The sequence below is a fragment of the Leucoraja erinacea genome, chromosome 25, assembly GCF_028641065.1.
Source record: "Leucoraja erinacea ecotype New England chromosome 25, Leri_hhj_1, whole genome shotgun sequence".
Taxonomy (NCBI): domain Eukaryota; kingdom Metazoa; phylum Chordata; class Chondrichthyes; order Rajiformes; family Rajidae; genus Leucoraja; species Leucoraja erinaceus.
In genome coordinates, this window is record NC_073401.1 from 23,423,022 (window position 1) to 23,436,009 (window position 12,988).

Sequence of the window (12,988 nt, forward strand, 5' to 3'; positions counted from 1 at the left end):
CGTAGGGAAGACTTGGATTAAAATCTGGAAATGGTTGAATAGACAGGGTAATTTAATGCATCAGTTAAATGCGTCCACCCTTTGAGGAACTCTCATCTCTGCCCACTAAACACAAGAACCATGTTTTAAGACTGGCGCCACTGATGTCCCAAAAGATGTATAAATATTTATTTTAAAACAGAGGACTGGCGTTGCTTGCAGATTGCTGCTGACAATTTGAAATAGGATTTTTGTTAACGTGTCTGTGTGTGTGTTATGCTGCAGAACTGAGGCTCAGGCTGGAGGCCGGTACCTGGAAGCCCCTCGGCGCAGCTTGCCGGACCTTCCCCCGAGGCTGGGCTGGTCTGGGCCGGGCCAGGTCAGGCCGCGCCGCCTCCTCCTCCTCCTCCTCTTCTCCGGGGCCCGCCTCCTCCATGGAGAAGCCGGCTGCCACTTCGCTTCTCTCGGCGTCGTGCGGAGACTTGCCTTCGGTCGCGGGATGAGTGAGGCGACTAGGGAGGCGGTGAGCTCGGCGGGCCCGGCGTTGCCCCAGGCCGCCAACGCCGACACCCGCCGGGGCTGGCTCCACAAATGGACCAACTACCTGAAGGGTTACCAGCGCCGCTGGTTCGTGCTGAGTAACGGGCTGCTCTCCTATTACAGGTAGGTACCAGGCACCGCTGCACTTAGTATTGTGCAAGTTAGGGGCACGGATTTGGGAAAATCCAGAATTACTGAGCATTTGTTTTGTGTGTGTGTTTGGTTTGAGGAGCGCACAGTTAAAATGACAACAAGTGAAGCGCTCCAGAGCTCAGTATTAGGAACATGTTGCTCTCAATTCACTTTAACGTGTTGAAAGAAGTTCATCTGCTGCTTGTGCGCGTTGGGTTTATTTTAATATAGTAAATCAGCCCGAGAGGCTTCAAGGGAACATTGTAAAACATTTTTGGCAGTGTGGTGGAAGCTGAAACACTTACTGCATGTGATAGATGCCTAGATGGCCACTAGAAGAGTCATTATCTACTAGGTACATTGGAAGAGCCATTATCTACGAGGGTATGTACTGAGACCTGGGAGGTGGGAGTAATTTAGTCAATTTTTGGTTGGCATAGGTGCACTTGATAGATTGATGGCACCATGTCGGGTGAAATTGGAGCAAATTGATAAAGGTTTGGGCAAGGAGGTAGGTCATAAAGAGAAACACAGAAAGACGCAAAAATGCTGGAGTAACTCAGCGCATCAGGCAGCATAGAAACATAGAAAATAGGTGCAGGAGTAGGCCATTCGGCCCTTCGAGCCTGCACCGCCATTCAATATGATCATGGCTGTTCATCCAACTCAGTATCCTGTACCTGGCTTCTCTCCATACCCCCTGATCCCTTTAGCAACAAGGGCCACATCTAACTCCCTCTGGATAGAAGGAATGGGTGACGTTTTGGGTCATGAAGAAGATGTGAACAGTTGGAAAGATGAAGAGAATTCTGGATTTAAGTCCTAGGCTCATGCGAACACGGGATCATTGATGGAGTGATTGGGATTCTTCAATACGATGTAATTAGTTTTGGGATGAGGGGCAAATCATGAACGTGGTTATCTTTAAAGCAGAAAATGGAAAGAAAATATGCTTTGTGCACAGTGAAGGTAAGCTAACGAAAATACATTTGCTATTTTAATCCATGAATGAAGAAGTATCCATTCAATGTAGAAGAACAATCAAGAAGGCAAATAGAGTACCATGACAAGGAGTCAAAAAGTAAACATAAATGGGTGGAAATGTGCTCAGAAATTATTGTCCTGCCCAAGCCCTGCAGTGTACGGTGCCATTTCTAATGTCTGGCATCGCAGGGGAGGATGTTTTAGCAGAGAACATCAAATTGATAGCTTGCATCTAATGAAGTATTGTAAAGAAATGCTTGGGAAATCTGAGCTTTTAAGCAGCAGAGATGGCTGAAGGTCGAGTTGGTGGAGTTCTTCAAAACATGTAAAGCAAATGCAAAAACAAAAACCTCAACTTTCAGATCAAGGATCACAGGTTTGAACTAAAACAAGAGGCACAGTCGGCATTACTTTCAAAATCATCTTCACATTCAATGACTGACATTAGAATGGATATCTGGGTGGATCTGTAGAACTTCAACAATGGACGGGGGGGGGGGGGGAAATCAACCACTACCTTTTCAAGTCCCAGTGGACGTGGAAATTTAAGCATGATTTTGTTCACACACTGCAATCCTAAGAATGATGCAAAGCAAAATGTGGAAGTAATGACTTTAAACATAATATATTTTAAGTGCTGTGCCAATTTCTCCTCTGGGGATTGGTACTCTGTAAATTACAGCCAATTAGGTACCAAATCCTTTTGTCGAGCAGGAAAGGATATCTAAAGTAATAAATGGAATTGCTGGAAATAATTGGCAGATCTATGAATACTGAAAATGCAAGAAAAACGTCTGGGAGTGATGATTATAAGAAGGCTGTAATGTGCCAAGGTGAATATTCAGTATATAGTGCCCTCTAAAATGTTTGGGACAAAGACCCGTCATTTATTTATTTGCATCTGTACTCCACAATTTGAGATTTGTAATAGAAACAAATCACAAGTGGTTAAAGTGCACATTGTCAGATTTTATTAAAGGGTGTTTTTATACATTTTGGTTTCACCATGTAGAAATTACAGCTGTGTTTATACATAGTCCCCCATTTCAGGGTACCATAATGTTTGGGACACATGGCTTCACAGGCGTTTGCAATTGCTCAGGTGTATTTAATTGCCTCCTTAATGCAGGTATAAGAGAGCTCAGCACCTAGTCTTTCCTCCAGTCTTTCCATCACCTTTGGAAAATGTTTTTGCTGTTTATCAACCTGAGGACCAAAGTTGTGCCAATGAAAGTCAAAGAAGCCATTATGAGACTGAGAAACAAGTATAAAACTGTTAGAGACATCAGCCAAACCTTAGGCTTACCAAAATCAACCATTTGGAACATCATTAAGAAGAAAGCGAGCTCTGGTGAAGCTTACTAATAGCAGGCCAAGGAAGACCTCCACAGTTGATGACAGAAGAATTATCTTCATAATCAAGAAAACAAAAACTCAAACACCTGTCTGACAGATCAGAAACACTCTTCAGGAGTCAGGTGTGGATTTGTCAATGACCACTGTCTGCAGAAGACTTCATGAACAAAAGTACAGAGGCTACACTGCAAGTTGCAAACCACTGGTTAGCCGCAAAAATAGGATGGCCGGGTTACAGTTTGCCAATAAGTACTTAAAAGAGCAACCACAGTTCTGGAAAAAGGTTTTGTGGACAAATGAGATGAAGATTAACATATCAAATTGATGGCAAGAGCAAAGTATGGAGGTGAGAAGCAACTGCCCAAGATCCAAAGCATAACACCTCATCTGTGAAACACGGTGGGGTGTTTTGGCCTGAGCATATATGGCTGCTGAAGGTACTGGCTCACTTATCTTCATTGATCGTACAACTGCTGATGGTGTTAGCATAATTAATGCTGAAGTGTATAGACACATTCTATCTGCTCGATTTCAAACAAATGCCGCAAAACTCATGAACCGGCGGTTCATTCTACAGCAAGACAATGATCCCAAACATACTGCTAAAGCAACAAAAATAATTTTTCAAAGCTAAAAAAATGGTCAATTCTTGAGGGGCCAAGTCAATCACCTGATCTGAACCTAATTGAGCATGTTGAAGAGAAAACTGAAGGAGACCAGCCCCCAAAACAAGCATAAGCTAAAGATGATTGCAATACAGGCCTGGAAGAGCATCACCAGAGAAGACACCTGGCAACTGGTGATGTCCATGAATCGCAGACTTCAAGCAGTCATTGCATGCAAAGGATATGCAACAAAATACTAAACATGACTATTTTCATTTACATGACATTGCTATATCTCAAACATTATGGTGCCCTGAAATCGGGGGACTACGTATAAACACTGCTGTAATTTCTACATGGTGAAGCCAAAATGTATAAAAATGACCTTTATTCAAATCTGACTGTGCACTTTAACCACCTGTGATTTTTTTTCTATTACATATCTCAAATTGTGGAGTACAGAGGCAAATAAATAAATAAATGATGGGTCTTGGTCCCAAACATTATGGAGGGCACGGTATGTATATATGTTGCCCCCAAGTCTGTGTAGTTCAGAGCCAATTTGGAGGTTATAGTGATTAATAGGTTGATGATTGTGGGGAAGAAGCTACTCCTGAACTTGGATTTAAAAAAAACCCACAAAGTGCTGGGGTAACTCAATGGGAACAGATCGGATGTTCCAATGGATAGGATGTTCCAACCAGAAACGCCACTTATCCATGTCTGAAGATGCCGACTGACCTGCTGAGGTACTCCAGCACTGTTTCTTTTGGAAGGTGAGATGTGTTTCTTGAACAAGCATTGACTTTAGAGCTGTTGATGAGAACAAGGTCACATAGCATGGATTGGAGATTTAAAGTTTCATCGTTAAATCTTATGGATTTGTGGGATAAACTATTTCCTCAGAACATGCCAGAACATGTCAGTTTTTCTTTCAACTTTTTCTTATTTTTTAGTATGTTTTAAAGTATGTATTTTGTGTTTCTTTGTGTGTTTTGTGTGGGGGGGTGGTAAGGGGGAAACCGCTTTGGTCGCCTCCTCCATGGAGAGGCGACTTTTTTCCAGGTCGCCTCCCCCGTGGCCTAACATCAAGGATTGGCACGGCCTTTCCCGGAGACGCGCCCGTGGCTTCAGCGGCGGGCGCAGCGTGGACTCTCGGCATGGAGCAGGTGAGCCCTCGCTGGGGCTCGCTAGAGGGGAGCGCTCCGTTTCGCTGGCCCGGGGCAGCCGGCAGCCTGAAGTCGCGGCCTGAAGTCGCGGTCTTCAGAGCTCCAGCTGGTGCGGCGTCTACAGCCCGGGATCCCTCGTGGGGGACCCGGGGGAAGAAGAAGCCATCACTGCCGGCCCGCGGCCAACTTCTACCGCGGGGCCGGCATGGACTTGCCAACACCCCTGGAGGGGAGCTTCAACCGCCGGCCCTGCAGTCTACGGTGCTTCTGGCTGCGGCGGAGACTTTAAATCTCGACCGCCGGCCTGCGGCCTACAACAACTTAAAGCCGCGGTCTCCGGTGAGGAAGAGCCGATCCTGGACTGACTCTGGACTCTGGTCCTGTCCACGGGGGGGAAATGGAGGAGGACTGGCCAAATGTTTGTGCCTTCCACCACAGTGATGAATGCTGTGGTGGATGTTTGTGTTACATTTTTTATTGTGGTTGTGTGTTCTTTATTATTGTATCGCTGCTGACAACCCAAATTCCACCTGCCTGGCTGTGTGGTCATTAAAATACAATACAATAAGAAAAGAGGAGCAGGATTAGACTGCTTGGCCCCAGATGCCTGCCCTGCTACTCCACACCACCGTGTCTTTTTGCAGGGGGTGTTGGGAAAATTGAGAAATTTCCAGCATTTTTCAGATTTATTTCAAATTTCCAGCAACTAGTTTTTTTTTTTAACTTTTAGAATGAATGCTGAGAGTTTGTAAATGTTCAGACAAGCATCAAATGTGTGTTTACAAACAATCCAGTGTTGGCCTTTACATTGGCCAGATTGAAAAGAGGTTGTTGGTGTGAATGCTTACTACAAATCCAACTGGCACAAGCAACTCTGCAAGAGTGCTTAAAGGCCAGATTGGCTTGGCTGCCTGCTGTTACTGCATGTTCAGTATGCATGACCCATACCAGATGTGACACACCCTGGAATACATTGGAGAAATAAATGAAACCGCTGATTAATGTTTTGATAAACCACATAAAGACCTCGATTGTACTTGAGGATCCAAAGATATTAAATATAATGTTGAATCATCCAGCACTAGTAGCAGTGAAGTTATTTGAGACTGATTTCAGCTATGAATTCACTATTTGTTAAATACATTGGTTGTACTGGAGAAGATGTATCCATGTTGTAAGAAGCAATGCTGTACAAGATATCTTAGGATAGATAACCTTATTTATTTTATCTAAAATGCCAAATATACTGTTTTGATGATGAGAACAGCATTCTAATTTCAGCTGTTTTTTCTGTGAATTTGTTTCAGTTATTGATCATAGTCTCTGTGTAAAGTTGCACAATAACATCCGTTCAGTAAGAGAGGTATTAAATAAATTGAATCAAGCACCATTCTGGTAAGGTCAACCTCACTGCACTTATGTTCTATCAGTTGACTTGCCAGCTCATTGGTTTCTCTTTCTCATCCCAGTCACTGATTAAGGATGAGACTCCTCACAAGACTTTGACCCGAATGAGCTATCTGAATCGAAGGTTTGTTATTTTAAGATCTCGAAGAACTTTCAAATATTCTCTCCCTCCATCCCCACCTGCAGCAAGGTGCGTCCGCACTTCTGTTACATAGATACATAGAAAATAGGTGCAGGAGTAGGCCATTCGGCCCTTCGAGCCTGCACAGCCATTCAATATGATCATGGCTGATCATCCAACTCAGTATCCCGTATCTGCCTTCTCTCCATACCCCCTGATCCCTTTAGCCACAAGGGCCACATCTAACTCCCTCTTAAATATAGCCAATGAACTGGCCTCAACGACCCTCTGTGGCAGAGAGTTCCAGAGATTCACCACTCTCTGTGTGAAAAAATGTTTTTCTCATCTCGGTCTTAAAGGATTTCCCCCTTATCCTTAAGCTGTGACCCCTTGTCCTGGACTTCCCCAACATCGGGAACAATATTCCTGCATCTAGCCTGTCCAACCCCTTAAGAATTTTGTAAGTTTCTATAAGATCCCCCTCAATCTTTTAAATTCTAGCGAGTACAAGCCGAGTCTATCCAGTCTTTCTTCATATGAAAGTCCTGACATCCCAGTTACATGTAGTCAGCTTTTCAACCAAAGGTCCAACCAAAACAGACAATTTCAGACGCTGGTTTTGTTTATCTAGTTCTGTCGAGTGTGCAGATTTGTTAGTTCTGAGCCAGGATGTCAGCTGATGCTGTTGAGTCGAGCAGCAGGAATTGTAAGTGAACAAAAGCTCTGTTTCAAGCTGCTCGGCCAGCTGCACTGAATGAGTTGCTGACCAGTCGACAATGATCCACAGGCATGGAAAAAATCTTCTGAATGTAATGAACAAAAGTGCCAGCACTGACCTCCCTTGTCCCTTTTAAACTTCTCCTTCACTCTCCTGAATTAGCGCCTCCACGTTATGTCATATCTCAACTGAAGGTATTGAAGTCTTCCACTGAAGAGTGCATTTTGGTTATATTTTGAGAAGATGTCTCGTGTGCTTGGATTCCTTGGTTTGAAAGTAGACTGGAGTTGATGGGACTGATAATAAATCAACCACCTAAATGGCAACTCCAATAAGTAAATGAAAACACAGGTTGACTGCATTTTCAGTGGAATGCTTTAGGGATTAGAATTGAGTCATTTTATCCAATCAAGTGTGCCTTTGTAACCTTCAGCAAATGGATATTGCAAGTAGATTAATTTTGTTATCAGTCTAATCGACAAAAAGCTAGAGGGTAGTAATTAGGTGGGAGTAAATGGGAAAATTACTGGTTTATTTCTGGGCTTGTTCTTTGAAGAGGTGCCCTTAAGACGAGCAAAGGAGACAGCTGGAAAATAAGTTAAGGAAAATCTAACATTGTTATTTAATTGCAGGATACTTGCTGGTCTGAAGCTTGCATAAACTGGCATGGTCTGACAAACGTGTAGCTTGCAGTAGGCATATTAACTGGACACATGATCCCTAATGGAGAGGTGTGTAGGAAGAGACTGCAGATGAGTTAAACTGAAGATAGACACAGAATGCTGGTATAACTCAGCAGTATCTCTGGTGAAAATAAATAGGTGAAGTTTAGGGTCGAGACCCTTCTTTCGACCGTCTAGATCTTTGAGACCTTGGATCTAAAGAAGGGCCTTGACCAAAAACATCACCTATTCCTTTCCTCTAGAGATGCTGCCTGACCTGCTTAGTTACTCCAGCATTTGTGTCTATCATCCCTAATGAAGAGACAGGTAGACTAGTGAAAAGCACTACAATAACGTTTGAGTAATGAATTATGGATATTGATGGGATTTCATTTTTTATGGCATGGTTACAACTAACTTCATTGCCTTAAATAAGTATGAGATCCATCTGTGAAATGAGATTGTTTGTCCTAAGATCGCTGTTCCTTGGGCCTGGCCTTCTGATCAGAAGCTAGCTTCTAGTTAATTGGCAAAGTTCCCTCCTGTCTGAGGCTTTTCTGACCAAAGTTGGCTGCTCTTGGGCCTGAAGATCAATATTATGAATGTGCAGCAATGTAATGGTCATTTCTGTATTTGTCTAAAAGTTGCAATCGTTTTTGCAAACAACTAAAAATCTTCAGTTCTTTTTTTTGTTCTGCTTAGTGTTGTTAAAATACATTGGATTTATTGGATTTTAGCACATTCCTCAGCTTCTTGCATCCTTTCAATTTAGTCTCAATGTCTGTCGTGGAGATGTTGCTGAGGTACTAGAATAGTCCAGATAAATTCCTCTCGGGGCAGGCATGATTCCGGAGGGGAAGTGACAGCAAACAACATTCTCTCATTCATGACCTTCCTACACTTGCCTCTAATCTGGTCCAGCCACATCCTTTTGCTGCGGCTTTTTAGCCAAAACATGACATCATTGTTAAATGTCATGTGCTTGACTTTGTTTTGGTTTATTTTAGTTGAGAGATACAGCGTGGAAACAGGCCCTTCGGCCCGCTGACCCTGGCACCATCCAGCCGTTTCCCCCACACACTAACGGTATCCGACACACAGGAGGGACAATTTACAATTTTTACCAAAGCCAATTAACCTACAAACCTGCACGTCTTTGAGGTGGGAGAGGAAATTGGAGCATCCAGAGAAAACCCACGCAGGACACGGGGAGAACATACAAACTCCAGATAGGCACAAAAAGCTGGGGTAACTCAGCAGGACAGGCAGCATCTCTGGAGAGAAGGAATGTGTGACGTTTCGGGTCAAGACCCTTCTTCAGACATACTCCATACCCGTAGTCAGGATTGGACCCGAGTCTCTGGCGCTGTAAGGCAGCAGCATCTCTACCGCTTTACTTTGTGGGTTCTTGCATGTTTGTCTCAGATGCCCACTGTGTGATATCTAAGTGAGTGTATATGGGAATATATTGTATGTACAGATTTTCTCAACGGATGAAAAGGAGAAATTTCAAAACAAATTCCATGTTTAGCTGGTTTTCTTGGTTATCAACCTGCAGAATAATTCCAACAAAAATATGCAGAACCCTATTTTGGGATTTGAAGCCACTCTTCAAGGATAGACATATTCTGGAGGGGGATGCCCACAGTCTTTTGCTTGCCTCTCGCCATTTCCAGCTTTCACAACCCAGCTCTCAGCTGCCTGAATGGGTGGTATACAATCCCTGGGCCATCAGCCGAGGTTCAGGATACCATCAGAGCCATGCATGACTGACAATCTGAGTTGGAAGGTCAGCAGATGTAAGAGGATGCCTATCAGCTTTGTGAGGAAACAGTGCCAAACTGCTGTCAGGACTTTACAATAAGTGCTGCAATGTTCTGTAATTGGACACCTATCCTGAATTGGAAATTGGCGGATTACAATTCCTGAGAAGGTTTAAATTTGAGTCTACTGATGTGGTTTATTCTTTGCTGCTGACTTCAGAAATGTTGTGGGCAAATATCACTTTTACGAACTCTATATATGTGGCCAAGATGTTTACGTTGCAAACATAATCCTTAAACTCTTCTTTGACTGTTTTTGAAACTTAGTTGTACCGTTAGAGAAGAAATATCCAGAGGCATTTCGTTTAGATTAGAGACACAGCATGGCAACAGGCCCTTCGGCCCACCGAGTCCTCACTGACCACCTTGCACTAGTTCTGTCCTAGACACTAGGGACAATTTACAGAAGCCAATCAACCATCAAACCCGCTCTTCCTTGAAGTGTGCGAGGAAATCGGAGCACCTGGAGAAAACCCACGCGGTCACAGGGAGAACATTGCAGACAAACTCGATACAGACAGCACCGGTAGTCGGGATTGAACCCAGGTCTCTGGCCTTGGGTGAGGCAGCAACTTTACTGCTGCACCACTGTGTTGCCCTTTTGCCCAAGGCATTGAGGGGAAAAAGGTCAATGAAGTTACATTAGGATCATTCTGATGAAGAACCGGGATGGGTTTGACAGTCTGCTTGATGTCATTTGTTGTATGTAAGCTTTTCTGAATGAATAGGCAGACCAAAATATTGTGGTGGCTGAAAACAAACTCAAAATGCTTTGTCAATAAGCTCAACAGCATATTCCAAAACACATAGTATAAACATTGTTGCCATTGTGATAGTGTTGTTGATTCTTCATGAAAAAACCTATTCAAGGTAGCACCGATGGAATATATATATAGTGTCATATATAATAAATATTATATCAAATAATATTATATCAAATAATATGTTATTGTATCAAATAACATATATATATATTGTATCAAATAACATATTATTTGATCGTATTATTTTATATATAATATATATGACAATAGAGGAGGAATAGAGGATTTGTTGTGTGCAGTCAGCAGACTGGAAGGTCAGATCAGGAAATGAATTTAAATCCTTGCCAAGATTAACTTCTCAAAGGTAACACAATGTTACAGAATTTCATATAAATTCTGAGAAGCTGCAACATAAACATAGTTGTGCAGTGATCAAATTATTGGACTAATCTGGAGAGGTTTCTGAGGGATAAGATATGTATGTTTTTGGATAGGCAGAGACTGATTAGGGATAGACACTATGGAGTGAGAGATAAATGGCACAGTTGCTGCCTTTCAGCACCCAGAGACCCAAGTTCGATCCTGACTGTGGGTGCTGCCTGTACAGAGTTTGTACGTCCTTGCTGTGACCGCGTGGGTTTTCTCCGGGTGCTCCGGTTTCCTCCCACACTCCAAAGACGTACAGGTTTGTAGGTAAATAGGCTTTGGTAAAATTGTAAATGTCCCTCGTGTGCAGGATAGTGCTAGTGTACAGGGTGTTTGCTGGTCGGCACAGGTTTGGTGAGTTGAAGGGCCTGTTTTTGTGCTGTATCTCAAGTGATGGTTGGCGAGCGTATAGTGTTGATCTTCGTGACTGTTTGCGCTGGCTGGAGGGGCCAAGTAGCCCACAAGTATTCCTAATTTGTGTATTAATATTTGGATCCTACGATTTCTTAGATTTGTCTCATTCAGCCACCAAGATTAGCAAGATATACAGAACATCATTATAGAGCACGATGAGCAAAGAAACCTTGCTTGTCCTTCTAAAGCTCGCTAACTGCCGAGATAATTGCACATTTCAACATGGTTTTAAAGCCTCCAACTATAGATTTGTTTGCCTCTTTATCGGAATGTTTTATTTTGCAGCCAATTTTATTGCTCTGATCTGGGTAATACTTACAAAGCTTTTAGTGTCAATTGAGATGTTTAACTGCTGATTACCATTTTTAGACATCTCTAAGTCCATTCAGCGCCTATTTTCTCAATCTGAAACAGTAAAAAGGGAAATACAAATAAATAATATTTGGAATTCAGATTTTATAAAAGGATGGAGTTTAAAAAAAATAAATAAATAAATAAAAATCTTGCTTACTGGAAAATCTTTGGATAGAATTCTCCAACACAGGTCACGGGGAGAACACCATACAGACAGCGTCCATAGTCGGGATGAATCCTGGGCCTCCGACGCTGTAAGGCAGCAACTCTATCACTGTGCTGCGTTTAAAAGAAAGTCATACTGATGTGTTTCTAACAATTTAAGTGAGTTCAATGTCGACATGATATGCTGGGAATAATCTTTGAAAAACAAGTAATTTTGGGTTTGGGTCACAGCCTGGGAATCTGCATTCACCCGAGTACTGAGAGATTGTTGCATCGTTATTGGCGCCAGTGAATTAAAAGTTCTGCAACTTTTTGGGAAGCGCAGGAATCTTTACGTGAGGCCAGCCTGTAAATATCCCTCTGTTACAAATGTCAAAAAATGCATGAACTGTTTATTATTCTCTTTATCAATATGTACACTTCTATGTGCAAGATTCCCGAATCTAGCATTGCCTTTCAAAGTAATTCATTATACACAGTGCTTTGGCACTTTTCTGAGGAACATGATAGACAATAGGTGCAGGAGTAGGCCATTCAGCCCTTCGAGCCAGCACCGCCATTCAATGTGATCTTGGCTGATCATCCCCAATCAGTACCCCATTCCTGCCTTCTCCCCATATCCCCTGACTCCGCTATTTTTAAGAGCCCTATCTAGCTCTCTCTTGAAAGCATTCAGAGAACTAGCTTCCACCGTGCTCTGAGGCTGAGAATTCCACAGACTCACCACTCACTGTGAGAAAAAGTGTTTCCTCGTCTCTGTTCTAAATGGCTTACTCCTTATTCTTAAACTGTGGCCCCTGGTTCTGGAAATGTTAATGATAATAAAATGATAAACATGATAAAATGTTCATTCTTTCTTTTGGGGAAATCGTCCCACTTAGGCTCAATGTGATGTCAATAGCACCATTATGTCTATATTAGTTCCCTACAAGTTGGACCATTCAGTGGGTAGCACAGTGATGCAGGACAGCACACAGCTTGTTGGGGCAAGCAACGAGTAGGACAGACAAAATGTGATAAAAAGGAACTGCAAATCCTGGAGTAACTCAGCAGGTCAGGCAACCTCCTTGGAGATATAGGTGATTGTTTTGGATCAGGAGCCTTCTTCAGCAAGGATTGGGACAGTTTTTCACAGAAAGCACAGTAGACCAGGGTATGCTATGGCCAGGAATTGCACTGGAATCCTGAATATGTAACAGCTTTAATAATTGTAAACAATGTCAATAGGTCGGAAACCCACAGCATTGGTGAAATGCTCATTTTACACCCCCTTAAGTATTTCTCTCTGCACTGACTTCGGTGAAGAATATAGGGCCTGTCCCACGAGCATGCGACCGCATGCGGCAAGCGCGACCAAACCGGAAGCGGG

General features: G+C 42.9%; 1 protein-coding gene across 2 annotated transcripts in view; it reads left to right on the forward strand.

The window, feature by feature from the left end:
• Positions 1–280: 280 nt before the first annotated feature.
• Positions 281–12,988, forward strand: part of LOC129709100 (oxysterol-binding protein 2-like) — a 180,483-nt gene continuing 167,775 nt past the window's right edge. The window contains exon 1 of one of the 2 annotated variants that reach the window (XM_055655215.1): positions 281–642. In XM_055655215.1, the coding sequence (XP_055511190.1) occupies positions 479–642 (164 nt within the window). In that variant the 5' untranslated portion in view covers positions 281–478. The remainder of the gene's footprint in view (positions 643–12,988) is intronic. The other variant, XM_055655214.1, reaches the window with a different exon arrangement.